The 27,413-nt window shown below is 65.4% G+C and overlaps 2 protein-coding genes and 1 pseudogene across 6 annotated transcripts; 2 read left to right on the top strand and 1 right to left on the bottom strand.

Annotated features, from left to right (window-relative positions):
* The first annotated feature begins 613 nt into the window (after nucleotides 1-613).
* PRR35 (proline rich 35) lies at nucleotides 614-7,721 on the top strand. 2 transcript variants are annotated; one of them, XM_033236395.1, is made up of 3 exons: nucleotides 614-1,844; nucleotides 5,304-6,424; nucleotides 6,844-7,721. In XM_033236395.1, the coding sequence occupies exons 2-3, from the start codon at nucleotides 5,343-5,345 to the stop codon at nucleotides 7,475-7,477; spliced, it is 1,716 nt and encodes a 571-aa protein (XP_033092286.1). In that variant the 5' UTR covers nucleotides 614-1,844; nucleotides 5,304-5,342; the 3' UTR covers nucleotides 7,478-7,721. The 2 variants fall into 2 exon arrangements, with proteins under 2 accessions (XP_033092286.1, XP_033092287.1); XM_033236396.1 differs by lacking the exon at nucleotides 614-1,844 and adding an exon at nucleotides 2,003-2,257.
* A 2,480-nt stretch (nucleotides 7,722-10,201) lies between these two features.
* On the top strand, nucleotides 10,202-25,942 carry PIGQ (phosphatidylinositol glycan anchor biosynthesis class Q). 4 transcript variants are annotated; one of them, XM_033236384.1, is made up of 12 exons: nucleotides 10,202-10,304; nucleotides 10,716-11,324; nucleotides 16,470-17,167; nucleotides 18,261-18,392; nucleotides 18,555-18,675; nucleotides 20,787-20,913; nucleotides 21,092-21,245; nucleotides 21,399-21,510; nucleotides 22,153-22,233; nucleotides 22,847-22,961; nucleotides 24,091-24,152; nucleotides 24,723-25,942. In XM_033236384.1, the coding sequence occupies exons 2-12, from the start codon at nucleotides 11,268-11,270 to the stop codon at nucleotides 24,873-24,875; spliced, it is 1,812 nt and encodes a 603-aa protein (XP_033092275.1). In that variant the 5' UTR covers nucleotides 10,202-10,304; nucleotides 10,716-11,267; the 3' UTR covers nucleotides 24,876-25,942. The 4 variants fall into 4 exon arrangements, with proteins under 4 accessions (XP_033092275.1, XP_033092274.1, XP_033092277.1 ...); XM_033236383.1 differs by having other exon boundaries at nucleotides 10,216-10,304; nucleotides 10,691-11,324; nucleotides 24,723-24,875; XM_033236386.1 differs by lacking the exons at nucleotides 10,202-10,304; nucleotides 10,716-11,324 and adding an exon at nucleotides 11,640-12,216 and having other exon boundaries at nucleotides 24,723-24,875.
* Nucleotides 25,009-25,638, bottom strand: LOC117097904 (annotated as a pseudogene).
* Nucleotides 25,943-27,413: the final 1,471 nt, after the last annotated feature.

The following is a 27,413-nucleotide window of genomic DNA, read 5'->3' as shown; positions in this document are numbered from 1 at the left end:
GGCCCATCGGCGGTGAGAGGCGGGGAGCTCCGTCATGGCCTTGTTCCGCCTCTGGGGCTCCCTGGTCCCCTGAGCTTCAGCTGGGCTTTGTTTCCTGCACGCTGAGATCTAGGTGCCAAGACCAGGGCTCCCTGGTCCCTATTTTCCTTTCCCTGGACGATGACCAGAGCCTCCGGCCAGTTGGTCTCCTGTGCTGTCAGCTGTGGCCTCTTCCAGACCTTCAGAGGGGTCAATCTCGGGCTGGCCAGTGAGGGACTACCGCTGTCAGGGTGACCTTGGACCCTAGTCTCCCGGGGCAGTGCTCGGCTGAACACGTCCAGAGTAGGGTCTATGTATGGAAGCAGCCGGCCTCCTGGCCCCCGCTCTCCACAGGGCTGCTGGCGTGACGGCAGTCCAAGCTGTCTCCCGGCCCGGAGCTGCCTGCACGGTCAGCTGGTCAGCTGGGCCAGGCCAGGCGGGCAGAGAGAAGGCTGGCATGCTCTGCCATCCACAGCACCCCTCCCAGTCCCCTGCCCCACCCCAGGGACTTCCCTCAGACGGGCGTGGGCGGCTGTGTCAGGAAGGTGGTATGGAGGCAGGAGGGAGACACAGCCCCACGACCACCCCAGAACCAGGGACTGCTTTTCATGGACCCTGGGTGTGCTCCACCAGGGAGCTCTGCCAGCAGCCCGGCCAGGACCACAGGGAGATGCTGCTGGGCTCTCTTCTCAGCCCCATTTGAGGGGTGACACCCAGAAGTCCCATGCGGTCCTCCCTTCTTCCCCAAGGCACCCCTGACCCCGACCTGAGCTGGGAACAGCCCCGGTGCCTGCAGCTGAGCCTGCAGGAAGCCCCAGGTCCTGGGGAGGCATGCGGGCCGGGCTCCCTGTGCTGCCTCAGAGCCAGCGGGGAGTAGCACACTCCTCTCTGGCTGGAGATCCGGAGAGGGCCGCCCATCACATGTGTCAGGGTTAGGACGTCTCCCCAGAGTGAAGGCAGGGGCTCTGTCCCAGCCATGCCTGTGTCCACGTCTGGGAGGCAGCAGGCCCGGCCGGTGACTCTCCCCTAGGACCCAGCTGGGCCGTGGGGCTCCAAGCCTTTACGGTGGAACTTGGTGCAGCCGGGGAGGTGGGGCTGGGAGCAGCCCTGGCCAGGAGGACACTGGGGAAAGGGCTTCATGGTGTGGCTGGGGGTCCAGGCCCCTCCCCGGCCCTGCTTCTCACCTCCACCGCCCCAGGTCCTTTCAGGAGGGGACTCCCGTGGGGAGGGGTCTTTCAAACAGCAGGGAAGTGCGTGGCCTGGTGGGGCAGCCCTGAGGCACCTCCCAGGGGAGCCGGGAGTGAGGGTTGGAGGGGTCCGCATCCAGGAAGGGGGAGGGTGCCTGGAGACCAGCCCCAGGTGGAGGCCATCAGCCGGCAGGGCGGGGTGCGAGGGGCCGGTCCGGGCAGCCTCCTGTTTGGAGGAAAAGAGCACGGAGGGCAGGGCTCGCCCAGGGAGGGCAAGGAAAGGAGCCTGGCTCCGCTGGCTCAGTCCGCAGTCCCCCTGTCCTGGGGCTCAGCCCCCCGAGCCCTGGCTTGGGTGGGCCTGTGGCTCTCAGGGGCCAGAGCCCTGACGGATGAGCGCTGACGGCCCCTCCTGCGCCCCGTGCCGCTGACACCCATCACGCCGCGGCGGGGACCCGGGAGACCTGGCGGCCTCTGCGCACCCCCGCGGCAGCCTGCGGGCGACGGGGGCGGGAGGTGCCGGGCGCCCCTGACTCCGCCGCACACCTGCGCTGCAGTCCGCTCTCCGGGCACTGCCTCCCGGGCTCCCGGCCGCGCCACCGCGCACCCCGAGAGCGGAGCCGGTCCCGGCGCACAAGGCCGGTGAGTGCGCACGAGGGGGCGGCGGGGGGCGCGCGGGAGGAGGGGGCGCGGTGCTCGGGCCGGGGGCTGCTCCTTCCCTCCCGCCACGAGCGCAGTCGGAGGTCGCAGCGCCCCCCGGAGCCCGGAGCCCAGGCGCACGCGCGCCCGCCTCTGCCGCCAACTTCGGGAGGTGCGAGCGGCGTCGGGGGGACGCGGGCGGCGGCGGAGGCTGCGGGAGTCGCTGCCGCTCGAGGGACCGCGGGCCCGGGAGTCCGGCTCCCGGCGCCGGGCCTCAGTTTCCTCCGCGGGAGCCGCGTCCCCCCCTCAGAGCCCCAGCGCGTCCGCGCGGTCCGAGTCGGGGCGGGGAGGGCGGGAAGTTTGCGCCCCACGCGCGGCCTCACAGACTTGGCGGCTCCGCTCCCGGCCGGGCGCAGGTAGGAGCAGCGGGAGCCGCGGGGGCCGCAAGTTTGGGCTTCGCGGGGCCGACTGGACGCGGGGCGCGGGGGCGGCGGGTGGCCAGGCGTGTGGGGGGCGCGAGGGGCGGCCGGGTCCCCCCCACCCTCTTCTCGGCGTCCAGGAGCAGCGCGAGGGGAGGGAGGGCCGCCCTCAGGGGCCAGGCGGGGAGGGCAGGGCCCGGGTCTGGGGTCTGGGGTCTGGGGCAGGAGCCTGACCTCGCGCTCTCCGCACCCGCCTGTGTGGGGAGCCCCGCGTTCCCAGGGGGTAGCGGGATCTGCGGGTGGCCAGTCAGGGTCCCCGGCTGCTGGGTGCCCTCTCTTGCCCTGGGGGGTGCCTGTGCCCCCCATGCCACCGGTTCTCGCCCAAACAGGGAAAGGTGAGTGGGGCTGGGTGTCGGGGCCTGGCAAGGGCTGCTGGCTGCCCGGGGAGCGATTGCCGGGCCGGGCTGGGACGAGCGTGTGAGTGCGTGTGTCTTTGTGTGTGCGTGTGGCTGCTGTCCGGGGGTGTCTTCTGCTCTGTGTACACACACCAGGTGGGTGCCAGGCATCCTCCGGTTCCCCATGGGGTCAGCAGCTGCTGAGACAGCCCCTCGGACAAGCCCCTGACCCAGGAGCCCCAGTCCCTGCTGGGAGGCGGGATGGGCTGTGGCATCAGTCGGCACAGCTGTGTGGCTCCCAGGGCTGGGTGATCGATGGCCCGGCACAGCCGCCTCTGTCGCCGGAGCACCCACACCCATTTGTCATCCACATGGGGTGGGGGGGCGGCGGGCAGGGAGAAGGGGCCGCTTCTGCACCCACCGCCCGGTCCAGGCTGGGTCTGCAGTCCCTCAGGGAGCCCCAGGTCCTCTCCTGGCCCAGCCCCTGCCTCCCGACCCCCACCCTGTCTCAGCCACAAGCCAGCTGGTCAGCCTCTGCCTGCCCCCGCAACCCGTGACCCCCCTGCAGGGCCCCAAGCCTTTGGACAAGTGGACCTCTCCAGCCCTGTTGATCGTCCCCCCAACGGTACCAACGCAGTGTTTTGGGGGCAGCAGACAGCACTGCCCCAGCCCTACCCTGCTCAACCTACCGGCCATGCATGACCACGGGTGTGACTCCCAGCCACGTCTGCGTGTGTCCTGGGGAGTCGGTGTGTAGGGCCTGTGTGAGTACGTGAGTGCTGTGTTGGAGTGGTTTGGAAAGCCCCCGACACCTGGGTGTGCGGTGAGTGTGTGATCACAGACAAGCAGCCATGTCAACCGTGATGAGGTGTGATGTGTGTGTAGCCAGGGCCCCGCACTTGGTGGCAGGCTCTGTTCTGAGCTCAGGTGGCACAGAGGTAGCTTCTCTGGGCGCTGGGTGAGGGCTCCGTGTGAGCCTGTGGGCTGTGCACCCCACACAGGCGCGTGCTGGGGCGGTGGACAGCCCAGGTGGCGGCCCAGATGGAGTGTGGCGTGCATACCAGCGCCGTGCGGGGCGTGGGGAGGAGCGGGTCTTGGCTGAGTGTGGCCACTGCAGGCTCGGCCACTGACCTGCCTGAAGCCACCCAGATGGAGCTGGGCTGAGCAGGTGGCTGAGCCGTGGGGCCATGCTGGGACGTCCACTCCCCACAGCCTGGCCTGGCCCCACATGAGACTGACCCCCTCAGAGACTCCCAGTGCCCACCTGACGCCCTGCTGGAGCAGGCTCTGTGCGTGTGTGCAGACACACACATGCATGCACACATGCACACACGCACACACATGCACGCGCACACGCATACACATGCACACATATGCACACATGCACACACACAGACACACACATGCATGCACACATGCACACACGCACACAAATGCACGCGCACACGCATACACATGCACACACACACAGGCACACACACACAGGCACGCACATGTACGCACACGCGCACATGCATACACGTGCACACATATGCACACACGCACACACATGCACACATATGCACACACGCACACACACACAGGCACGCACATGCACGCACACACGCACACACATGCACACACGCACACACACACAGGCACGCACATGCACGCACACACGCACACACATGCACACACGCACACACACGTGCACACGCAGCATCGTCCCACACAGGCCCTTCTGTCGGTGTCTCGTCTCAGTGCCTTTTCCTCGGCTTTGAACAGGGGCAGGCAGATCGGCAGGGGCCGGGGTTGCTGGAGGGAGTGAGACCAGGAGGCTGACGTCTACCCGGAGTGAGCCCTGGTCACGCTGATTCTTTTTTTTTTTTTTTTTTTTTTTTTTTTTTTTTTTTTTTTTTTTTTTTTTTGAGGCGGAGTCTCACTCTGTCGCCCAGGCTGGAGTGCAGTGGCCGGATCCAGCTCACTGCAAGCTCCGCCTCCCGGGTTTACGCCATTCTCCTGCCTCAGCCTCCCCAGTAGCTGGGACTACAGGCGCCCGCCATCTCGCCCGGCTAGTTTTTGTATTTTTAGTAGAGACGGGGTTCACCGTGTTAGCCAGGATGGTCTCGATCTCCTGACCTCGTGATCCGCCCATCTCGGCCTCCCAAAGTGCTGGATTACAGGCTTGAGCCACCGCGCCGGCCACACGCTGATTCTTTTAGCCACGCACATGCTGTGGGGCCATGGGTGTGGGCTGAATTCTCCTAGAAATTGGCCAGCCTCAGGGTGGGGATTTGTGTAGGGTCAACCGATAAAATAAAGGATGCCTAGTTAAAATGGAATTTCGGATAAGCAATGAACACCGTTTTGGTGTGCCTTTCCAATATTGCCTAGGCGTCACTTAACACTCAGAAATGACGTGCTGCTGATCGCAGTCAGATGCAGCTCGGGGCCTGGACTTTGCATTTTTTTTTGGTGCCCTGCACTTTGCTGCCACCCTGGAAGTGTGTGTGGGGAGGAGCTGAAGGATGGGGCTGGGGGTGGTGCAGGGCGGGGGGGGGGGGCGGGGCACCCAGGCTCCTGTCCCTGGAGCCGGGGGAGCCCTGGATGGAGAGCAGTGGGGAGTTAGTCAGAGGCAGGCTTGGCACTGACTGTGGCCCCATCTACAGGTGGCCATGGTGCCCAGCCCTGCCCCATAGCAGTCTGCCATGTCACGGGAGGCGGGCTCATGCCGCGTAGGCACAGGGGCGAGGGCACGGTCTCGGAAGCCCAAGAAGCCACACTACATCCCACGGCCCTGGGGCAAGCCCTACAACTACAAGTGCTTCCAGTGCCCCTTCACCTGCCTGGAGAAGTCTCACCTCTACAACCACATGAAGTACAGCCTCTGCAAGGACTCCCTCTCACTGCTGCTGGACTCCCCGGCCTGGGCATGCCGCCGCGGCTCCGCCACACCCAGGCCCCGCGCACCCACCCCAGACCGCCCTGAGGAGCCCGAGCCCGGCAGGCAACCCCAGGGAGCTCAGGCCTTGGATGCTGTCCCCACGCCTGACCTCGTGGTCGCTGATGTCCGCTCCCTGCACCGCGGCGGAGGCCCCAAGACCAGGGCTGAGGGGTCCCCAGGGCCACCACTCCCTGTGGCTGGGGCCACCCGGAAGGGTCCTGGCCCCAGTGGGCTCCTGCCTGAGTCATGGAAGCTGGGGATGGGAGGGGGCCCAAGGGGCATGGCTGCAGGGGATGTGGCCTCAGCGGGCCCTGAGGGCAGCTTCCCCTGCTATCCCCCGCCTGCCCCAGGGGAGTTCCCTGAGGCCCACAGCCTCCACCTGTCTCTGCTGGGCATCAACTACCCGCTCAGCCCAGGCCTCTGCTCCTTCTTGGGGCCCTCACTGGCCGCTGCGGCCCACGTGCCCTTCCTGGCCTCAGCCAGCCCCCTGCTGCCCCCGGCTGCGGCCTTCCCAGCTGCGCAGCCCCCTCAGCGCCCCACCCTGGGCCCCCGCCTGTACTACCCGCTGCTTCTGGAGCACACTCTGGGGCTGCCAGCAGGCAAAGCCGCCCTTGCCAAGGCCCCTGTCTCCCCCAAGAGCCCCCCTGGGACTCTGGTTCCTGGTCTGCTGAAGGTGCCAGGTCCAGGTCTGGGGCCGTGGCCCCAAGTCACCCCCAGGGACCCAGGGCAGGAGGGGGAGCTGGAGCGGGCAGCCCAGAGTGACCCCAGGAGGAGGCTGTCCCTGGGAAACAGGCTGGAGCTCCCGAAGGCGCCCCCCAACCTGACAAGGTTCTGTTCCCGGAGCAGGTGGGCGTCTTGGGCTCCCGGTTCCTGAGGTGGATGGAGGGGCTGGGTGGCTGGGCATGGCGGCTGGGTGGCTGGGCATGGCGGCTGGGCATGGCGACTGGGTGGCTGGGCATGGCGGCTGGGCAAGGTAGCTGGGTGGCTGGGCATGGTGGCTGGGTGGCTGGGCATGGCGGCTGGGTGGCTGGACCCCGCGGCTGGGCATGGTGGCTGGGGTCTGTCCTGAGCTCATTCGCTGGGAAAGTGGGCTCCAGGCCACAGAAGGGAACTGAGAGCTGAGAACCAGCTTGGGGTTCTCGGGGTCTCCAGGAGAGCCCAGGCTCTAGGCTGGGGCCGCAGGGCAGAGGCCATGAGGGGAGTGGGGCTGGGGCCAGAGGCGCTGTGGGAGCAGTGTGGCCTCCTGACCGGCTCCCACCCCACAGCCTGCCCACCAGCCCCTCTGTGACGCTGTGGTCTGAGGACAGGGAGCCAGGCGGCCCTGAGACCCCCGGCCCCGAGGGCCCCTTCCCATCACAGCCACGGGGCCCAGTGCCGGGAAGCCCAGAGCACGTGGGTGAAGACCTGACCCGGGCCCTCGGTGACTACGCGAGGGTGGAACGACGGCTGGGGCAGCTGGGGCCCGCGGGGGGCCTGGCCCCGAGACCCCTGCGGGAGCAGTTGGGCAAGATCCGCCTGGAGCTGCTCACCATCCACCGGGCACTGGAGCGGGCTGCAAGGCCGCCCGACGCACCCCTCGATCTCTCTGTGAAACGCGCGCCTGCCAAGGGACCCCAGGCTCTCGGAGAGGCGTGGGGGCAGCCTGAGCTGAGTCCCATGTTGACCAGGGGTACCCCCGAGCCACCCAGCATGCTGGGCCCTGCAGCGCCCCAACCCTTCTCCGGCCACACCACAAAGTGTGAGGCCGACTCCAGCGTCCCACCCCCGGGGCTCCCCCTCCCGGCCTCAGATGACTCTGTCATTCCTGGCAGTGGCTGGGGTACCTGTGTTACCACAGGGAGTTCCCAGACCCCTGAGGCTGTCTGTGGCCTGCAGAGCCCCCGGGGCGCCGAGGTCTGACCAGCAGCACCTGAGGTCTGTCTGTCTCTGCCCACAGCGAGCCGGCCCCTCTCCTGCGGCCCCCGCCCCTCACCTGCCCCAGCCCCATGGCCAAGGCCTGGGACCTGCCCCACCCCCGCATGCATGTGGATAGACCCCACGGGCCGTGGCCAGCGCTTGTCCCTGGAGCCACACAGGGACACGGGAGGTCACAGTTATTTATTGATCACAATTGTGGACATTAAAATGGAAAACTGTGTTCACACACGCCGTCTGGGCCTCCTTCCTTTGGGGCCCTAGTGTAGCCGACTGGACACCCCCTAAGGAAGTGTCCTGGCCTGGGAGTCCTGGGTGGGCAGCAGTCCTCCCGGGCCTCTGTCTTCAGGCTCGGCCCTCTCCTGTGGGCTGGGCTTTCCCTGTGGGGCTGGGGTCTGGGGGTGGGCGGGACATCAGTGTCAGGAGCTGAGCAAGGAGAGGCGTGTGATCTGGCCTGTGTCCGGGGTGGGCACGGACCCCTGAGCATCCTCTCGCCTCTGAATTCAGCAAGGCAGCGCTAATGTCAGCTCTCCAGAGGTTAAACGGCGGCCCCGAGGCTGTGTGGCTAGAGGCTGCTCACCCAGCATGGGCTCTGCTGGCCTCTGCCAGCCCCTGCAGCCCAGACAGGTATCGGCCTTCACGACTCACTGCCTCCCTCCCGGCGTGGCCTGGCTTGGCCCTCCCACGGGCAGGGGATGGGCAGGCAGGGAGGGGTGCCCGGGACCCCCACAGCAAATCACTTCTCTCCTGGGGGAGCTGGCCAAACCCTCCACGCCCACCCTGGAATGGGCCCTGGAGCCCACGCTGACCCCCAGGAGGAGAAGCAGTTCCTGGCTGCACCTAGTTTCCTGAGCTGGGCTGGGCCGGCCGGGCTGGGGCCAGTCCAAGCAGGCTGGCAGCGGGCCCCATTAACTACCGGGGAGATAGCATCAGCCCCTACCCTGCCTCAGGGCAGCCAGAGCTGGGGTGTTGCCTTGCCAGGGAGATAGCATCGGCACCCACCGCCTTGGGGCAGCCAGAGCTGGGGTGTTGCCTTGCCGGGGAGATAGCATCGGCACCCACCGCCTTGGGGCAGCCACAGCTGGGGTGCTGCCTGGCCAGGCACGGAGTGCTGTGGGGACAGGTCCTAGCTGGGCCCCTCTACCCAGAGGCTTCTTGGAGGGGTTGCAGGGAGCCCTGGGCAGCCAGGAGGTGTTCTCAAGTCCCTACTCCTATACTCAGCCCCCGCACCCCACATGTCCACCACACCCCACACGCCCACCGCACCCCACATGTCCACAGCACCCCATATGTCCACCGCACCCCACACGCCCACCGCACCCCACACGCCCACCGCACCCCACATGTCCGCAGCACCCCATATGTCCACCGCACCCCACATGTCCGCAGCACCCCATATGTCCACCGCACCCCACACGCCCTCCGCACCCCACATGTCCGCAGCACCCCACATGTCCGCAGCACCCCATATGTCCACCGCACCCCACACGTCCGCAGCACCCCATATGTCCACCGCACCCCACACGTCCGCAGCACCCCATATGTCCACCGCACCCCACACGTCCGCAGCACCCCATATGTCCACCGCACCCCACACGTCCGCAGCACCCCATATGTCCACCGCACCCCACACGCCCGCCGCACCCCATATGTCCACCGCACCCCACACGCCCGTCGCACCCCACACGCCCACCGCACCCCACACGCCCGCCGCACCCCTCATGTCCGCAGCACCCCACACGCCCACCACACCCCACACGCCCACCACACCCCACACGCCCACCGCACCCCACATGTCCACCACACCCCACACGCCCACCGCACCCCACATGTCCACCACACCCCACACGCCCGCCGCACCCCTCATGTCCGCAGCACCCCACATGTCCGCAGCACCCCATATGTCCACCGCACCCCACACGTCCGCAGCACCCCATATGTCCACCGCCCCCCACACGTCCGCAGCACCCCATATGTCCACCGCACCCCACACGTCCGCAGCACCCCATATGTCCACCGCACCCCACACGTCCGCAGCACCCCATATGTCCACCGCACCCCACACGCCCGCCGCACCCCATATGTCCACCGCACCCCACACGCCCGCCGCACCCCACACGCCCACCGCACCCCACACGCCCGCCGCACCCCTCATGTCCGCAGCACCCCACACGCCCACCACACCCCACACGCCCACCGCACCCCACACGCCCACCGCACCCCACACGCCCACCGCACCCCACATGTCCACTGCCCCCGAGTTTCTCACCCCCACTGGGCAGACAGGTGAGCATGGCCTTGCTGGGGGCAACAGTACCCGTCTCCCAGGTGTGCAGACATGCATGACCTTCTTCGCTGTCAGGACAGGCCTCGTGGAGCGTGCCTCAGCCAGCAGGTCACCCACCCGTGGTCCAGACCCAAGGGCCCTGCTTGGGGGTGGTGGCCTGGGGCTGCCTTGCCACTCGGAGTAATGAGCTTGCTGGTTGTGGGGGGACCGTGGGGGACCCCCTGAAGGGGGGTGGGCTGCATGGCATCCGGTCGTGCAGGGGACATGGGAATAGTGTCGGGGCAGAGGGTGCAGCCTGCAACGAGGTGCAGAGGCAGGAACACCGCAGCATGGGGAGTCCTCAGGAGACTTGATTTTTCTTTCATAGAAGCTTCCGGGCCGAGGCCTGAGACTGCGCTCTCCCTCCTCCACCCGGCCCAGCTGCATCCCTGCCAGTAGCTCCTCCCACTTCCTCCGTTCTAGTTTCCAACAACAGAGGCTGCAGCCACCCAGCCCCGAAGCAGGGCCCAGCGAGACTGGCCCCAGGTAAGAGACCCCTCCCTTGGCCTCTCTTGGTGGGGCAGGTGGAGGCCCTCAGAACAGGCTGCCTCGCCCCAAGGGGTCAGAAGTCTCTCTGACCTGGAGGCTCAGGTAGAAGGGCTATGTGTGGGTGACCCCCAGCTAGAAAGGGGTTCCGTAGGCAGATGGATTTGAGAAATGCTGCTTATCTGTTTGATGCCCGTGAGCGCATCTGGGGCTCAGGGGAAAACCCACAGCGCGCTCCATGGGTCATGTGTCTCCCAGACTCGAGTTCCAGGCACCCAGACACTAGGTGGCCACTGGGCTTGGGGGTCAGGCAGACCCTGAGGACCTGGAGGACCCAGCCTCACAGGAGGGCACTGGAGGAGTGGCTTTGCCATTCCCACACACAGTGGGGCCTTATTCTCTGTCTTGCAGCCCCAAACGTGATCCAGCTGCAGAGAAGCTGAGACGGTGATTACGACTGACTGGACTCCGGCCTCCGGCTGTCTGCACCTCACGCTGGACCTGCCTAGAGACTCCCCTGGCTCCCAGCAGCCCCGGCTGCTTGGGCGGATCCGGGTGCCCGCAGGGGCTGCAGGAGGGCCCCGGGGCCTGCACTGCTCCCCTGATGGCCTGCTCTTCCTCACGGCCGGGGCTGCACCCTGTGTCCACGTGCTGGATCTGGAGGGACGCCCCGTCTGCCTCCTGCCCTGCTGCACTCCGGGCACCGGGGCCTTCGTTCCAGAGGATGTGGCTGTGACAGTGTCAGGGCTTGTGGTGGTCAGCGATCCCATCCATGGGGCTGTCCATGCCCTCCAGCACACAGTCCGGGACCCCAGAGGCCGCTGGGTGACAGTGGGCACCTTCCTGTCTCCCCGAGGGCTGGCTGTGGATGCCCTCAGCCGCCTCCTGGTGACAGACTACTTGCCCGGGGCTGTGCACAGCTTCACGTTGGGCCCTGCTTGGGAGCCCCTGGCCCCAGCCTCCATGCTGGGTCTGGAGGGCCCCTGCTGGGTGGGCCCGGGGCCTGATGGGGGCCTTGCTGTGAGTGAGGAGTTCGGGGATGTGAGGCTGTTTGGCAGTGCCCACCAGCCCTTGGGCTCCCTGGGGGGCTGGACGGGGCACACTTTCGGCTGCCCAGCAGGCATCTGCTCCAACTCAGAGGGCAACATTATTGTAGCAGATGAGCAGAGGCGCCAAGTGACCATGTTTCCCCGGGCTGGGCCACCCATCTGCCTGGTGTCGGAGGGGCTTGGGCAGCCCTTGGGAGTGGCCTGTGCACCCCAGGGCCAGCTCCTGGTGGCTGATGCCAAGGACAACTCCATCAAGGTGTACCAGGGCCTCAAGGAGCTGGCCTGACCTGAGGCTGGGTTGGAGCAGGCCTCCTGTGCCTGAGGCCAGCTCCAAGGCCCTTGGATCACGGTGGGAGGAGTCCTCAGGGTAGGTGGAGCCTCCAGACTATGGGCATTGCCTGCCTGATGCCAGCACCCCCTGGGCTGGGCCCTGGGCTGGGCTCGAGTTCTCCTGCTGGTGAGGCTCCGGATCTCAGGGGCAGCCCAGAGTCAGTGCCTCCCAGGCTGCCCCTGCCAGGCCTGCAGCCTCCCCTGCCAGGGCCTCTCTTTGCTGTCCCCATTCAGTGCCCTGGGCCCTGCATTCATGCCCCCCACGCCCACTCAGACCCTGTGCCTGGACTTTGGGGCTGGCAGCTGAAGCCTTGAGATCCCGGGCCAGCTGCTGGCACACAGCTAGGCAGGCCCTCCCGCCAGGTGCCCCCGCCCAGGCCTCCCAATCAGAGGCAGACAGGCAGGGAGGGTGTGGCTGGGCTGGGCTGGGCTGGGTGGGGTGGCCTGGGGCAGGGGTGTAGACCCGAAGTGTCCCCAACCTCAGAGCGACCTAGAGTCCTGAGTCTCCAGTAGCTTCTCTGGGCCTGGCAGAGGTAAGGGGGAGGTAACCCTGGAGTGTCTGGAGGCCAATGGCTGGCTGAACCCCGGATGGCTTTTATTCCACATCCCCATGAATGAAAGCTGTCTGGGCCTTCATTCTGCAAATAGGGACAAACAGCTCCGTGCTTACGGTGCAGCTGTGCTGGGAAGGCCTGGGGGAGCCTTCCTGCAAGGAGAGACTCCTGCTGCTTTAGAAAACTGAGAAAAAACAGGGCTCTAACCCTCTCCTCCCATTTTACAAGTGGGGCAATGAGGCGTGAAAGGAGAGGCGTCTGGGTTACTCCGTGGGTCTGGGGTCCAGGGAAGGGCCTGTATAGGGGAGGGAGCTGGGAGGGGATGGTGTCTGGCCCTACCCCTGTGGGGTGGGGAGGTGGGGCTCCCCTGTATCACAGGACATCACCCCTGAAATGTCTGGGTCCTGTGGGTGGGGGATTAACTGGGCAATATAGTTAGGTGCTCAATAAACGTAGTTGCTGCTGAGGTCTGGGCTGGGGTCTTGTTCCCGGGATGGGGAGGCGCTGGACGCCTGTGTGTTCCCTCCTGACGATCGCTGGCGGCAGCCTCTGGGCTGGTCCTACCAGGGTTCAAACTTCCCGGCACCACTGGCCTTGGGGATCTGGGGGCGGCCCCTCTGCAGACAGCAGGGTGAGCGGGGCGGGACCGGGCTGGGGCCGGGGCCCTCCTGGAATCCCGCAGGGCCTGAGGACCTGTCCACCTGGCGAGGCCGGGAGCAAGGCGGGGTCCGGGTTCCACGAAGGCCAGGTCCAGTCGGTTTCTCAGGCGAGGAAACCGAGCGGACGGAGGGCTGGCGGCCCGGAGGCTGGCTCGGGAGGTCAGGGCCTGGGGGTTGGGCGGGCACGCTGCGCCGCGGAACGCTCGGGCCAGGCGGGCGGGCGGGCAGCCCGGGCGCCTTTGGGGGCCGGACCGTCGCGCGGCAACGCGCGGAGCCGGCGGAAGTGGGGCTCGGGTCCCGCGGCTGGGCTGGAGGCCGCGAGCGCCGTCGTCTGCTCGGGCCCGCCCAACCGGGTTCCCAACCCCATCCGGACCCTGCTACCCGAGCGCGCGGCCCCGGGAGCACCCGGTGAGCAGGGGGGTGGGCGGCGCGCGGCGGGATCTCGGGCAGCCCCCCTGCGTCTCCGGGCCCGGGCTGGGGGCCCCGCACTCCCGCCCGCGGCGCCGCTGGTTCCTCCTCCGGGAAGTGGGGCCGCCCCTGGGCCCGCGCCCTCGGACCCGCGCCCACCTGGGCCCCTGTGGACCCTGTGCAAGGGCGGTCGGCGGCCCGGGCCTGGCTGTGGGCCCTTCGCAGTTGTCCCGGGTTGCAGGAAAGGGCAAAAAACAGAATCATAGGCTCCTCCCAAATGAGAGGGGAACGCCTGCTTGAGGAAGGCAAGTTTTTTTTTTTGTTTTTTGATTTTTTTTGAGACGGGGTCTCACCATGTTGCCCAGGCTGAACTCGTGTTTATTTTTCATTATTTATGTATTTATTTTGAGAGGGAGTCTCGCCTTGTCACCCGGGCTGCAGTGCAATGGCATGATCTCGGCTCACTGCAAGCTCCGCCTCCCGGGTTCCCGCCATTCTCCTGCCTCAGCCTCCCGAGTAGCTGGGACTACAGGCGCCGCCACCTCGCCCGGCTAAGTTTTGTGTTTTTAGTGGAGACGGGGTTTCACCCCCGTCTAGGCTGGTCTTGAGCTCCTGACCTCTGATCCGCCCACCGCGGCCTCCCAAAGTGCTGGGATTACAGGCGTGAGCCACCGCGCCAGGTTCGTGTTTATTTTTCAAACAAGGCGCTGGGAAACGCACATTCTCCGGAGCTCTTGTGGAGCGATGGCAGGGAGGGGCGGCTCAGCCAGAGATAGCCCTGGCCCGTCCTCACTGGCAGGGGTCCCACCGTGCCCTCATTCACGGGACAAGAGGGAAGTCTTTACTGCTTTATGTGGTCGACCTGCCTACCTGCCTGGTCTGAGAATGGCCTCACAAGAGCACTCAGGCTCATTCTTAGCAGAGGAAGCTCTTCTGGCTAGCCTGGCGCGTGTGCGCATGTGTGTGTGTGTGTGTGTGATTTCTCCCCTCAGTCTTTAAAGATGCTCACGTTGCCGCTGTTTCTGCCGCTTTCTCCCGTCCCGCACCTCCTCTGCTATCGATCGCTTCTCTTTCATCTTCCTCTGGCTGTGTGATCGCAGCAGCCTCTAGTGCAGGCTTCTTTGTGCCGCCGACCGTCCCCGAGGCTGAGGTGGGAGTGTGACGGGCGTTTGCCCCACGGTACGTTGAGTTCTGTCTCACGACCCGACAGATAAGAACAGCTTCTGCCCTCCCAACTCCTTCAGTAGACACAAGGCGCTGCTTTTTTTTTTTTGGCAAACTTTGTAGATGAAGCAGAAGGAATACACACAAAGAAAGCACACAGATCCTGAGCACATAGCTCGGTGAATTTACCCAAAGTGAGCCCACTGCAGAACCAGCTCCCCCCAGAACGTCTGTTTACTGTTAGACCAATTGTGTTTCCTTTCCGACAGTCTCTGTGGGCGGTTTTCCTTAGTCCCTGTGAAAGCTCTTCCCCAGCAGGGCGTGATGAGTCCCTGGGCTGAGCTGGTGTGAAAGGTGGGCTGTGCAGGGTGGTCCACCTGTGGTGGTCACACGGCCAGATGCACTGGGCCCCTCACAGGCACAATTGCTCTGGCCCTGTCACGATGCCCTTGGTGCCCCACCTCAGGTGGCCTCCAGGCATCCGCCCGCTGCCTGCCCTCTCTGGCCACTGAGGACATGGGCATTTGGGGAGTTCTACAGCCGACCCAGAAGGCTCTTTCCAGTTAGAACCCACGGCCTTGAGTGGTGGGACCCTCCAGCCCCGGTGCGGGCTGCCTGCATGGGAGGAGAGCACCTGCACCAGGGACCTCTTAAGCCCCAGGCATTTCTGTGTGAGGCCTCTTCCAGAGCCCCTCCAAGCTTCGGGAGAGGACTTCCAGGTCACACCACCCTGATGTGTGCGTCCCACTGTGTTCCCTCCTCTCTAAGGGCATGGTGGGCTCTGGGACCTCCAGACCCAGGCTCAGGCCAAGCTATGTCCTTCCCTCGAGTGTGGGCTCCATCCTGGGGGGTATCTGCTCAGGGTGGCTGCTCCACTCTTCGTGCAGGCGAGATGGGGCTTTCTGTGTCTGAGGAAGGCGAGCGGCCCAGCCAGCCGGCCAGCAGTGCCCCCACCGCTAGGGGGTCCTCCTGCCCTGTGGGAGCCTGCCGGGGAGGGCAGCAGTGGAGGAAGAGGAAGCCCCAGCTGGCTGCGTGGCTCGGCAGGGACCTGTGAGAAAGGGGGAGGAGAGGCCCAGGGCCTGGGAATTGCAGGGGCTTGGGTGGCTTCCTACTCAAAGGCCACCTTGGAAGGCCGGCGTCCCTCAGCCTGAGAGTGCAGGATGCGGTTCCTCCACCTCTCCAGGACCTGTGAGCCTCTCTCTCCCCGTTTCTAGGCACCCACATGGTTGGAGAAATATATCCTGGAGAGAAATATGCCCTGGGGTGGCTGTGGGGATGTCCGGGAGAGCCAGGCACTGCCCGGGTGCCACCGTGGGCAGGGGTCAGAGTGGAGGCCGAAGCCCCGTGTGCCCTGAGCCTGCTCCCTGAGCAGTGAGGCAGGTCCTTCCTGCCCCCAGGGAGGGGCTTGTGAGAGGCAGGGACCTAGTGGGGGCGGCCCACCGTGTGCACGAGGGCAGTTTGGGCAGCCCAGCAGCACTTCATTTGAAATGTTCATCTTTATTCTTGCTTAATATGTGAATCATGGTTTGTCACAGTTTCAGTTGGCGTGACCTTGCCAATGCGATTGTATCGCTCTCCATGTGCTACACCTTTAAGAACACCTCTCTAATCAGGTTTCTTCAAAACAAAAATAAGAAGCCTGGAGTTCGGTTCAGCCCCACACCCCTGTCAGGTGGTCCTGAGGAGACTGTGCACTGGGCCGGCCCGTCTGGAAATAGGAGGGCAGGCCTGGTGGCTGCATGTGCGTGGCTGCCTCGTGCGGGTTGGGGTGAGGGCCTGGGGTGGAGGTGGGGACAGCGCTCTGGCTGCCCCTTGGAGCAGCATGGCCCACATGAGGTGGCAGCCAAGAGGCCCTATGGCCTCCACCACCGAACTCGAAGCTGAGGTGCCCCGACCTGTGGCCCTGTGGTTGCACCTGTCAGCCTGTCTGTGCCACATCCCGCAGCCCACGGTGGGGGGGCAGCAGCAGCTCTGAGCCGAGCCTCTCATCTTCTCTTCCAGCCTCCCAGCATGGTCCTCAAGGCCTTCTTTCCCACATGCTGCATCTCGGTGGACAGCGGCCTGCTGGTGGGAAGGTGGGTTCCGGAGCACAGCAGTGCCGTGGTCCTGGCGGTCCTGCACTTTCCCTTCATCCCCATCCAGGTCAAGCAGCTCCTGGCCCAGGTGCGGCAGGCCAGCCAGGTGGGCCTGGCCGTGCTGGGTACCTGGTGCCACTGCCGGCAGGAGCCCGAGGAGAGCCTGGGCCGCTTCCTGGAGGGCCTGGGTGCCGTCTTCCCCCATGAGCCCTGGCTGCAGCTATGCCGGGAAAGAGGCGGCACGTTCTGGAGCTGCGAGGTCACCCACCGGCAAGCGCCCGCTGACCCCAGTGCCCCTGGTGAGGACCAGGTCATGCTCATCTTCTATGACCAGCGCCAGGTGCTGCTGTCACAGCTACACCCGCCCACCGTCCTGCCCGACCGCCAGGCTGGAGCCACCCCTGCTAGCACGGGGGGCCTGGCTGCGGTCTTTGACACAGTGGCGCGCAGTGAGGTCCTCTTCCGCAGCGACCGCTTCGATGAGGGCCCCGTGCGGCTGAGCCACTGGCAGTCAGAGGGCGTGGAGGCCAGCATCCTCGCGGAGCTGGCCAGGCGAGCCTCGGGACCCGTTTGTCTGCTGCTGGCCAGCCTGCTGTCACTGGTCTCAGCCGTCGGTGCCTGCCGGTAGGTGTCCCAGGACAGGGAGGTGGCAAAGAGGGGCGCCCCGTGAGTGCTGGCCTGTCCCTTTGTCTGTAGTGGGCACAGAGGCCCGGACGGGCTCTTCCTGGGCCCAGGCCCCCTCCCCACTTCCTGCAGCCGGGCTTTGGCCCCATCCTGCCCTCCCAACCCTCGCCTCTCAGAGGGTGTCCCTCACCCCCGGGGTAGAGCCAGGTCTCCGGGCAGCCTCAGGGATTGCCAGGGGCCCTCCCAGTAGGTGTAGAGGGTGAACCTCAGTGGCTCAGGTCCCTGAAAGAGAAATCACATGGTGAGCACAGATGTGACTGCTGCTACCTGGGGGCACTCCTGAGGGCACACGGGCCCGCTGGCCCTCCTGAGCCCAGCCCGTGCCCCCAGGAGGCCTCTGGGCACTGCAGTGCTCATGGGCTGTGGGAGTGTCATCCACTTGCTGGCCCCGTGTGCCTGGGGGAGTGGTCTACAGGCCCTGCTGCTCTCCGCACTCACAGGTGCTGCTGGCCAGGGGTCAGTCTAAGCCCAAGGGCTCTGGGGGGCACGGGGGTAGCCCTGAGCTGTGACTGAGAACAGAGGGCCCCCTTCCGCAGGAGACCTCATCTGCCTGGCGGAGGCACCTCGTGGGGAGCAGCTGGGGTCACCCTCAGTTGCCTCCTGCCTTAGATCTGGGGGTCCCTACTCTGGAAGCCTGGGGTGCTCTTCCTTGTGAGAAGCCGAGTCAGCCCAGGAGACCCCTGCCCAGGCTTCTGGGCCCCATCGGCGCGGCGAGGCCCTGGGCCCGTGGGGCTTGCTGTTGGCTCGCAGGTGCTGCCTTGGCAACAGCTCTGAGAGCATGTGGTGACCACAGGGTCACTGACCCAGGGTCAGCACCTGCGAGGAGGTCAGGCTCTGTGTTAGTCGTGTGCACTGTGAGGTGGCTGCTGTGGGCACTGCCTACCACCACCTGCGCCACCGAGGGCCCCTCCCACCTGCCCCCTGTCCCGCTGAGCTCAGGAGTGTGGCCTGGGTGTTTGTGGTCCCCTGCACAGTGGGGGATGGTGGGAGGAGGATCTGGACAGGGGCACATCACTCCTGTCCGCTCCCACAGAGTGTTCAAGCTCTGGCCCCTGTCCTTCGTTGGGAGCAAGCTCTCCACGTGTGAGCAGCTCCGGCACCGGCTGGAGCACCTCACACTCATCTTCAGTACACGGAAGGCGGAGAACGCGGCCCAGCTGATGAGGTGTGGGCCTGCCCTCGTCTCCCCTGCAGGGCTGCGTGTGTGCCCTCTTACCCCGTCCCCACCCCCTCCGCACCACGCTGACCCCTCCGGCCAGGCAGGCCTCCTGCGGCCCCAGGCTGTGCTGGCCACCCTCATGCTGGCTGGGCCGGACTTCCCTTCCAGGAAGGCCAACACGGTGGCCTCCGTGCTGCTGGACGTGGCCCTGGGCCTCACGCTACTGTCCTGGCTCCACGGGAGAAGCCGCATTGGGCATCTGGCCGACGCCCTTGTTCCTGTGGCTGACGTGAGTGGACTGGGGTGGAACCTGGTATCCTGGGTGGGCATGGGGACCCTTCCTGGGGCAGTAGAGCCTTCCCGGACCAGAGCCACCCCCACCCCAAAGCCAGCTCTACCTTCTCCATGCTCTGGAGACATGGCCCTCCCTGGGACCAGGAGCAGGAACTCCAGGGGTGCTGGGACCTGGGCAGGGCAGGCCTTGCAGGCACACCCCCCTTTCCTTCTGAAAGGGCCGTGTGCAGGAGCCACTGGGCTGAGGCTCTGGGGAGCCCGCCTCTGCCTGTGGGCCCAGTGTTGTGGTGTCTACCTTGTGGCCCCTCCCTGAGGTCAGCGCTGCTCTCCTGTTTTTCTGGGGCCCTCTGCAGAGCCGGGGACATGAACCCTTCCCTGTCCAGGGCTGTCTGTGTGCAGCCCAGCTGGGACTTCCTGCCCTGCTCCTGTGCTGATTCTGTAACTCCTGTGCTGAGAGCCAGAGGCACAGCTTGTCTCGCATCTCCCACCTTCCCTGCATGGTCTGTGCCCCATTTCCAGCCGGGTGCAGCCCCTCCTCTGCAGGCCTAGTGTATTTCCACACTGCCTCTGGACCTTCAGCTGCTCTGTCTTCCTCCCTCAGCACCAAAGCCCCGTCTCTTCCATTAGGAGCTTGTCTTCCTGACAGGGGTGGTCCCTGGCTCTTTGGCCCACCCTTGGGCCTCTGTGGAGGCCTCCTTGAGGCCTGGCTGAGTGGGTCTTGTGTGGGCTGCAGGTGTGCACTGGGCCTGCTTGTGGCCAGGCCAGGCCTCTGGGGGCAGCAGTAGGCACGTCTGTCTGCCATGGGCTGTGGAGGTGCAGGGAGACCCAACCCAGAAGGAAGGAGGGGCAGGGCTTGGGAAGGGGCTTGGCGACTTTGCCTGTGGTCGTCCGCACCCGCCTCTGGCCTTCCTTGTCCTAGACCTCTCTTTTGCAAAAGTGCTCAAAAATATAAATATTTAATTTAAAAATGAAAGTCTCTTCTTGCTGCCAAGCTCTTATCCTTTAAATATTAAATAAACTCTATTTATAAAGAATGTTCTTTTCTCAGCCGGGCGCGGTGGCTCACGCCTGTAATCCCAGCACTTTGGGAGGCTGAGGCGGGTGGATCACAAGGTCAGGAGATTGAGACCATCCTGGCTAACATAGTGAAACCCCGTCTCTACTAAAAATACAAAAAATGAGCCAGGCGTGGTGGCGGCGCCTGTAGTCCCAGCTAGTCGGGAGGCTGAGGCAGGAGAATGGCGGGAACCCGGGAGGCGGAGCTTGCAGTGAGCCGAGATCAAGCCACTGCGCTCCAGCCTGGGCGACAGAGCGAGACTCCGTCTCAAAAAAAAAAAAAAAAATTCTTTTCTCCTTCTTGTCAGTCCTGCTGCGGCTGAGGCCTTGGCCCAGGCTTGGAAGGGGCCTGTGCAGTTGGCAAGTGGGGGCCGAGGTGTCACTGTCTCCTTGGTGGGGAGGCTTAGGCTCCCTTGGGGTCTGCCCCCCGGGGCCAGCACAGCCTCTGGATGCTGGGTTTCTTCCTGGGCGGCCAGGACCCTCCTTCCCTGTTTGCTCTTGGGGGTGCCTGTGCCCTCAACTTGACGTCATCCTCCCTCTGGGGACCTGCCCTCCTGCCTTGTTGCTGTGGCCCTCATGGACTTTGCACTGTCTCACTTACCTGTGGCCATCCCGGGCAGCCCCGAGCCTCAGGGATGGGGTGGGGTCTCTGGAAGGGACTGTGTCTGCTGTGGGCGCCCCTGCAAGGCTGGAGCTGAGTCAGGGTCTGCCAGGTCTCAGCGTGTCCACGTGTTTGGGGCTGAGGGCTGTGGTGGGTCCCGTGGCCCAGGTAGTGAGAGGGGAGGAAGATGGTGGAGGTGGGTGCAGGCAGGGGGCCGCGTGCCCGGCCATGTCCCCCAGGCCGGCGGAGAGAGCCTCCAGAACAGCCTCCTCAGACCCCAATCCTGGAGCCATCTGTGAAGGGGAGCCCGTGTGCTGTCCACGCTAGGATGCAGTGGCCCCTGGCGGAGGGAAGGCTGACCAGGGTGGGGGCCTGTCACGAAAGAGCCTGGGGAGATGCAGGTGCTAAGCCTGGCTGCCCCTGCCCCAGCGTGGCCTGTGTCCCTGCAGCACGTGGCCGAGGAGCTCCAGCACCTGCTGCAGTGGCTGATGGGTGCTCCTGCCGGGCTCAAGATGAACCGTGCACTGGACCAGGTGCTGGGCCGCTTCTTCCTCTACCACATCCACCTGTGGATCAGTGAGTGCAGGGCAGGCGGGGGCCCCAGGGACCCCAGAGCTTGCTGAAGAGGGTAGGGACCCAGCCAGACCCCGCCCCCTGCGCCCCCAACTCTGCTCCCTGGCGTCCTGTGTGAGGCTTGTGCTGGGCCAAGGGCTGGGGTCTGAGCGCCTCCTGACGGCCGACCCCACCCTGCCAGGCTACATCCACCTCATGTCCCCCTTCGTCGAGCACATCCTGTGGCACGTGGGCCTCTCGGCCTGCCTGGGCCTGACAGTGGCCCTGTCCCTGCTCTCGGATATCATCGCTCTCCTCACCTTCCACATCTACTGCTTCTACGTCTATGGAGCCAGGTGGGCGCGGGCTTCCCTTCCCCACCGCCCTCTGGGAGGTGCAGAGGCTCCAGCTGGGCGTTGGAGAAGGGCGGGTCGGGCAAGTGGGGTGGGGCGGGGGCGGGGTGAATGGGGCTGGGGGCGGGCCCGGCCTGACAGCACTGTGTCCTGTAGGCTGTACTGCCTGAAGATCCATGGTCTATCCTCGCTCTGGCGTCTGTTCCGGGGGAAGAAGTGGAACGTTTTGCGCCAGCGCGTGGACTCCTGTTCCTATGATCTGGACCAGGTATGAGGCAGGGTTCCCGGCTGGAGGGGCTGACTGCCCCCGGCCTGCATCCGCTGGGCCAGCGCGGCTGCTTGGGCACCACAAGGGGGCAGCCTGCTCCCGTCCTGCAGCTCAGGCCCACCCAGGCCCTGGGAATAGGTGCTGAGTCTGCAGTGTGGCCTGCACGTGGGGCTCTGAAGCTGCGCAGAGCTTCCCTGGGCCACAAAGAACAGACAGACACACAGCCCCGAAGGTGGTGCTGGCATAGGGCCTAGAGGTGCCCAGGGTCAGAGACTGGGGTGACCCAGGTGCAGGCCCTAGTGGTACCCAGACTTAAGAGGCTGGCTCTGGCTGTCCCATCTGCTGCTCACACCTGACAGCCCCTGGATGCTGCCATCCAGAGTGTGTTCTTGGTGACTGTGTGGCCACGCACCCTCTTGGTTGGTCTGGCCCCCACCTGTCTCCCCTGCGAGTCCCCCAGTCCATGGGGTGGGTGGACACAGCCCTCCTGCTACTGAGACTGCTTCTGAGCAGGCTGTCCCGAGTTCCCTCAGGAAGCCGCAGAGTCCCGACTGCAGCTCCGGGATGGGGGAGGGCGCAGCGCTGGGCCGTCCCTGGGCGCGGGGTCCTGCTGATGCCCGGCGTGCCGGCCCCTCCCCGCAGCTGTTCATCGGGACTCTGCTCTTCACCATCCTGCTCTTCCTCCTGCCAACCACGGCCCTGTACTACCTGGTGTTCACCCTGGTGAGCTGAGCACCCCCAGGCCTGGGCACAGGCTGTGGCCACTGGGCCTGGCTGCAGTGCTCTGTGTGGTTCCTGCCAGCACTGCCTGGGAGCTGTCAGCTGTCGGGGGGGCTGTCTCCTGCTGCAGGCCACGTGGGTGGCCTTTCAGGACCCTCTGGGCAGTGTGTGCTGGGCCCTGGAGCGGGCAGGGACCTAGCCCGGCTGGGAAGACCCCCTCACTGCCCTGGAACACACAGCTGGGTGCTTGGTGGGAGGACCCACGGCAGGTGGGGTCACGCAGGACACCTTCCCTGGTGCCTGGTGCTGGGGCAGACAGTGGGAGGTGAGCAGAACCACCTCCAGCACCTGGCTGATCCCCAGGCCTCGATCCCCTCTGCACGTAAGGCTATGGGGAGGCACCTCTGACCTGGTGGGAGGGCCGACTGCTCCACCTCCAGCTTTGCTCCAGGGCAAGGCCCAATGGCAGGCTCCGTGCCCTGCTCAGGGTGTGGTCCCTGCTCTCCCCAGGGCCCTGCAGCCTCTGGGCCCCCTTCATCACAGCCCAGGATGGGGTCGGGCTCCTCTGCCCCCAGGCACGTCTGGCCGGCCGGTCCTAAGTGCTCCTCTGCCACAGCTCCGGCTCCTGGTGGTCGCTGTGCAGGGCCTGATCCATCTGCTCGTGGACCTCATCAACTCCCTGCCACTGTACTCACTGGGTCTTCGGCTCTGCCGGCCCTACAGGCTGGCGGGTAAGTGCTGCGTACTGGACAGCTGTCCCTGGGTGGGTGGAGGGGAACCACACCTGTGGGCCCTGCGGAAGCAAGGACAGCACAGGCCGCTGTGCCTCCGGCCTGGAAGCCGTGGTAGACATGAGCAAGTGGGCAGGGAGGACAGGGCCTCCCAGTCCCAGAGGTCTGCAGGACCAGCTGCCTCCAGGAGGTGGAGAGAGAGACTCATCTGCCGGCGCAGGTTCAGACACTGGGCGATCCGAGGCCACAGGCCTTTGTTCTTCTGCCTTGGGATTTTCTGGGCTTGGGAGCCTGAACTGCAGGCCAGGGGTGTGGTGGGTCCTGAGTAGGCCCATCCCAGCAAACTCAGAGGCACTAAGAGGCAGCAGGGCGGCCACCATCCAGCAAGTGCCCTGCCCGCTCTGCCGGAAAACCCCGTCCACTCAACAGCGCAGCCTGCGCCTGTCCCTGCGGCTCTTACCTGCTTGCCGGACGCGTGGCTTCTTTCAGTGGAGCTCTGCAGGAGATTTTTTTTTTTTTTTGAGATGGAGCCTTGTTCTGTCGCCCAGGCTGGAGTGCAATGGCGTCATCTCGGCTCACTGCAACCTCCGCCTCCTGGGTTCAAGCGATTCTCCTGCCTCGGCCTCCCAAGTAGCTGGGACTACAGGCATGTGCCACCGCACCTGGCTAATTTTTTCTATTTTAGTAGAGATGAGGGTTTCATCATTTTGGCCAGGCTGGTCTCAAACTCCTGACCTCGTGATCCTCCCATCTCAGCCTCCCAAGTAGCTGGGATTACAGGCACAAGCTATCACACCCGGCTAGTTTTTGTATTTTCAGTACAGATGGGGTTTCACCATGTTGGCCAGCCTGATCTCGAACTCCTGACCTCGTGATCCGCTCCCCTCGGCCTCCGAAAATGCTGGGATTCCAGGCATGAGCCACTGCGCTTGGCTGCAGGCGGCTTTGATGCTGCCCTGGCAGTGAGCTCCAGAAGTTGGGGTGGGGAAGGGGCAGGGAGAGCCTCGTGGGTGGCCACAGCCAGCAGCACCTGGGTGCCCCTCAGAGAGGAAGGGACCTCCGGCCTCTGCCCATGCGTGGAGCCAGCCCCCACATGTCCTCCCTCGTAAGCGCCTTGCTGTCCTTGCAGCTGGTGTGAAGTTCCGTGTACTGCAGCACGAGGCCGGCAGGCCCCTCCGCCTCCTGATGCAGGTGAGGCCCCTGTGGCCAGGGCGCCCCTACGCTGCTGCCCCTGTTCTGGGACAGTGGGGTCAGCTGGGTGTAGTGTCTGGATGGCACCATGCCAGCCTGCGATGAGCCACAGGGAGGGTCCAGTGGAGCTGAGGGGCAAGGCCCACCCAGGAACGCCCTCCCTTACCCCCAGGGCCTGAGGACACTGGTGTGGTCCTGTGGATGGGGCCCATTCTGCCCTGTGTCAGAGGCGCCCTTGGCTGGCTGGGGCTGCCCTGGGCCCCACAGGGCTCAAGTTCTGGGTGGAAAAGAACCGACTGAGTGAGTCCTGGAGTGGGGTGTGTGTCCCTGCAGCACGGCCCCTCAGAGTTGGGCAGCCCGAGGCGAGATGCAGCTCCTGCCTCCACACAGCGCTCCCTTCTGGCTGCAGGCTCACCTGCCTCCCTGGGAACTGGGACCGGCTTATCCCACAGGCGAGGGAATGTCTGGGACAACGCTGGCCCTGCCCCACAACTGGCCGCCCCCGCCCTCTCTCTGCAGATGGGGTTGGAGCTCAGACCACCCCGCTGACCGCCACCCTTGTCCTTCCAGATAAACCCACTGCCCTACAGCCGCGTGATGCACACCTACCGCCTCCCCAGCTGTGGCTGCCACCCCAAGGACTCCTGGGGTGCCCTGTGCCGCAAGCTGTTCTTTGGGGAGCTCATCTACCCCTGGAGGCAGAGAGGGGACAAGCAGGACTGAGGGAGCCGGCCGCCGGCTCACCCAGAACCACTGCACAGCCACGGCCAGCCCTCCACCAGAGTGATGCCAGCTCAGCTGGCTCGTGGCCCGTGCTTTGTGGACGCTGCTATATGCTCCCGAACACGGCAGGCCCTCCCATCACACCTTGGGCTTGGAGATCATTGGGGGTGAGCAGATGTGGGGGTGGCCAGCCCGGCTGGCCGCGCTTCATCACTGGCACTGCCTGCCTTGGGACCCGCTTCCCACCTGCTGCAGTCACCACGGTGGCGAGCACAGCAGCCCCAGGTGTCCAGAGCACTGCCCTGTGCCCACCCTGCGTACCCAGGTCCAGAGGGCCCGTCCACCACAGCAGCCCCCAGGTGGAGAGGCCAGCTGGTCTCCCTGGGGGCTCCCCAGTGGCTCTGCCCTGGCTGGGGGGTGGAGGGACCCTCCCAGGATGAACCCCCCAGGGCCAGGCACCCTCCGGCTCCCTCAGCCAAACAGCACCCCGCATGTAGGGGACTGAAGCAGTCACTGACCCCGTCCCCAGCTCCAGCCCTAGCGGGCCGGGACCTCCCTCCCTGAACCACAGGGGGTTTATTTGCTGATGTTCCCTGGAGAGGTCGCTTTGTGAAGGAGCTGTCAGCAGGCCGTCAGCCAGGCTGCTGTGGGGGCGGGAGCAGCCTCAGTGTCAAGGGCCCGCCCACTGACCCAGCCATACCTATTCGTGAGTGGTGCCCCTGCAGCAACAGGCCCTTGGGCCAAATCTCCTGCCTCCCATCATGGGCCTCCCAGGGCAGGAGGAAGCCCTGCTGTGCAGACAGCTCTGTGGCCCACGGGTGTGAGCAGCCTGGGAGGGGGCTGTGGCACTGAAGCCAAAAGTGCCTGCCAGACAGTACGGCCTGGGTGCGGGTGTTCCCTTCAGGAGGGGAGCCTGCAGGTGCCGGCTGGTGAGGGGATGACGCGTGCTGTGGGCGGGAGGAGGCAGCGCCCATCTCAGCAGCACCAGGACCACTCCGGACTCCCTGGCGACCCAGCACTGGGGAAGCCGTCAGCTGCTGTGCAATAAAACCTGCCCCGTGTTTGGAGCGCAGGCTCGGCCCTGGGTCCACGTGCACCACGGGTCCAGGGAAGCTCCAGGGTGGGGATGCGGACGCTACCCGAGGGATCTGGGCTGCCTCACGTGGGCCTGCCCTGCGGAGTCGACGCCGGTCTCCTGCTCGAGGCCCTGACGACGGCTGACGGGATGAGCTCGCAAGCCCTGGGCCCTTGATGACTTTGGTGTAGGCGGGTGAACCCGGGCCCCCCACCCTGGGGTCATGGCCTTGCCCTGACAGATGGCGCAGGGGTGTAGGCCTCCAGGGGTGGGGCGGGGCGAGCAGCTCCAGCTCTGGGTCTGTGGCGTCCATGCAGGGTGGGGCCCTCATGGGTCCTGGCCCAGTAGAGCCTGCAGCTGCCACATCTGCTAACAGTCTCTGTTGCCTGCAGTGCAAGGGGCCCACCTGGCAGGCCCCACAGCCCATTCCCGGCCCAAAGTGTACAGGCCTCCATCCAACCTGGACTTCCAGGCAACCAGAGGCTGGACTCAGAGGCACTCAGGGGCCACCACCCCCCTACCTGTGTCCCCCGCCTCCCCCCAGCTGCCCACCTGGCCCAACACCCCTCCCATCTGTATCCCTCCCACTCCCCCTCCAGCTGCCTACCCTGCCCCTACCCTACCTGGCTGCCTACCTGGCCTGTCACCCCTCCCACCTGTGTCCCCTATGCCCCACAGCTGCCCACCTCGCTCCCCACCCTACCTGTACCCCCACTCCCTCTCCAGCTGCCTATTGAGTCCACCAACACCCCCAACCTGTACCTCCCACTCCCCTCAAGCTGCCCACTGGGCCACCACACCTCCTAGGGCTTCCACCCGGTAAAGGTCTTGACGCTCACTCAGCCCACTGCTCTGTGATGGCCGTGTCATGGGTCATGTCTGGCAGCGGTCACTCCCTCTGGTGGGCACTGGGCTGACTGCCTACCCTGAGGGAACACCGTCACCCCAGCCACTCGCAGCCACCAAGAGGTGCCACCTGCACCTCCAGGCTCCAGCTGTCCTCGCTGTACAGCCTCTGCCTGGAGACAGCCTACCCCTGTGGGACGCCCCTCATTCCTCCACCAGGGCTCTGGCCTCCCCTGCCTCACTGACCCAGACAGGACAATGGGCTGGAGCTTTTCCAAGGCCTGCCCAGGACAACTTATGGACCCTTAGGACACCCTGAGAAGCAGACACCACCCCTTTCAGAGCTGGGGCCGCCCACAGAGAAGGGTCTCACCAGTACTTCACAGATTCAGACTTACAGAAATGCTGTGAGAATAACAGGGTGCTTCCAGCACCCCTCACCTACATGCCCCCACGACCTCGTGCTGTGTGTATGTTTTAACATTTAACATTTTGTCTTTTTTTTTGAGTCAGGGTCTCACTCTACTGTCCAGGCTGGAGTGCAGCCTCAATCTCCCTGGGCTCTGGTGGTTCTCCCACCTCAGCCTCCCGAGTATCTGGGATTACAGGCACCCACC

The sequence above is a fragment of the Trachypithecus francoisi genome, unplaced genomic scaffold, assembly GCF_009764315.1.
Source record: "Trachypithecus francoisi isolate TF-2019V2 unplaced genomic scaffold, Tfra_2.0 Lachesis_group15, whole genome shotgun sequence".
Classification (NCBI taxonomy): Eukaryota; Metazoa; Chordata; class Mammalia; order Primates; family Cercopithecidae; genus Trachypithecus; species Trachypithecus francoisi.
This window is presented reverse-complemented; position numbering and strand designations above follow the sequence as displayed.

Coding starts and splice junctions, on each gene's coding strand:
- PRR35 (XM_033236395.1), top strand. CDS start 5,343: ATGTCACGGGAGGCGGGCTCATGCCGCGTAGGCACAGGGGCGAGGGCA. Junction 6,425..6,843: donor AGGTTCTGTTCCCGGAGCAG/GTGGGCGTCTTG, acceptor CCCACCCCACAG/CCTGCCCACCAGCCCCTCTG.
- PIGQ (XM_033236384.1), top strand. CDS start 11,268: ATGCTGGGTCTGGAGGGCCCCTGCTGGGTGGGCCCGGGGCCTGATGGG. Junction 21,511..22,152: donor GTTCCTATGATCTGGACCAG/GTATGAGGCAGG, acceptor CCCTCCCCGCAG/CTGTTCATCGGGACTCTGCT. Junction 22,234..22,846: donor ACTACCTGGTGTTCACCCTG/GTGAGCTGAGCA, acceptor CCTCTGCCACAG/CTCCGGCTCCTGGTGGTCGC.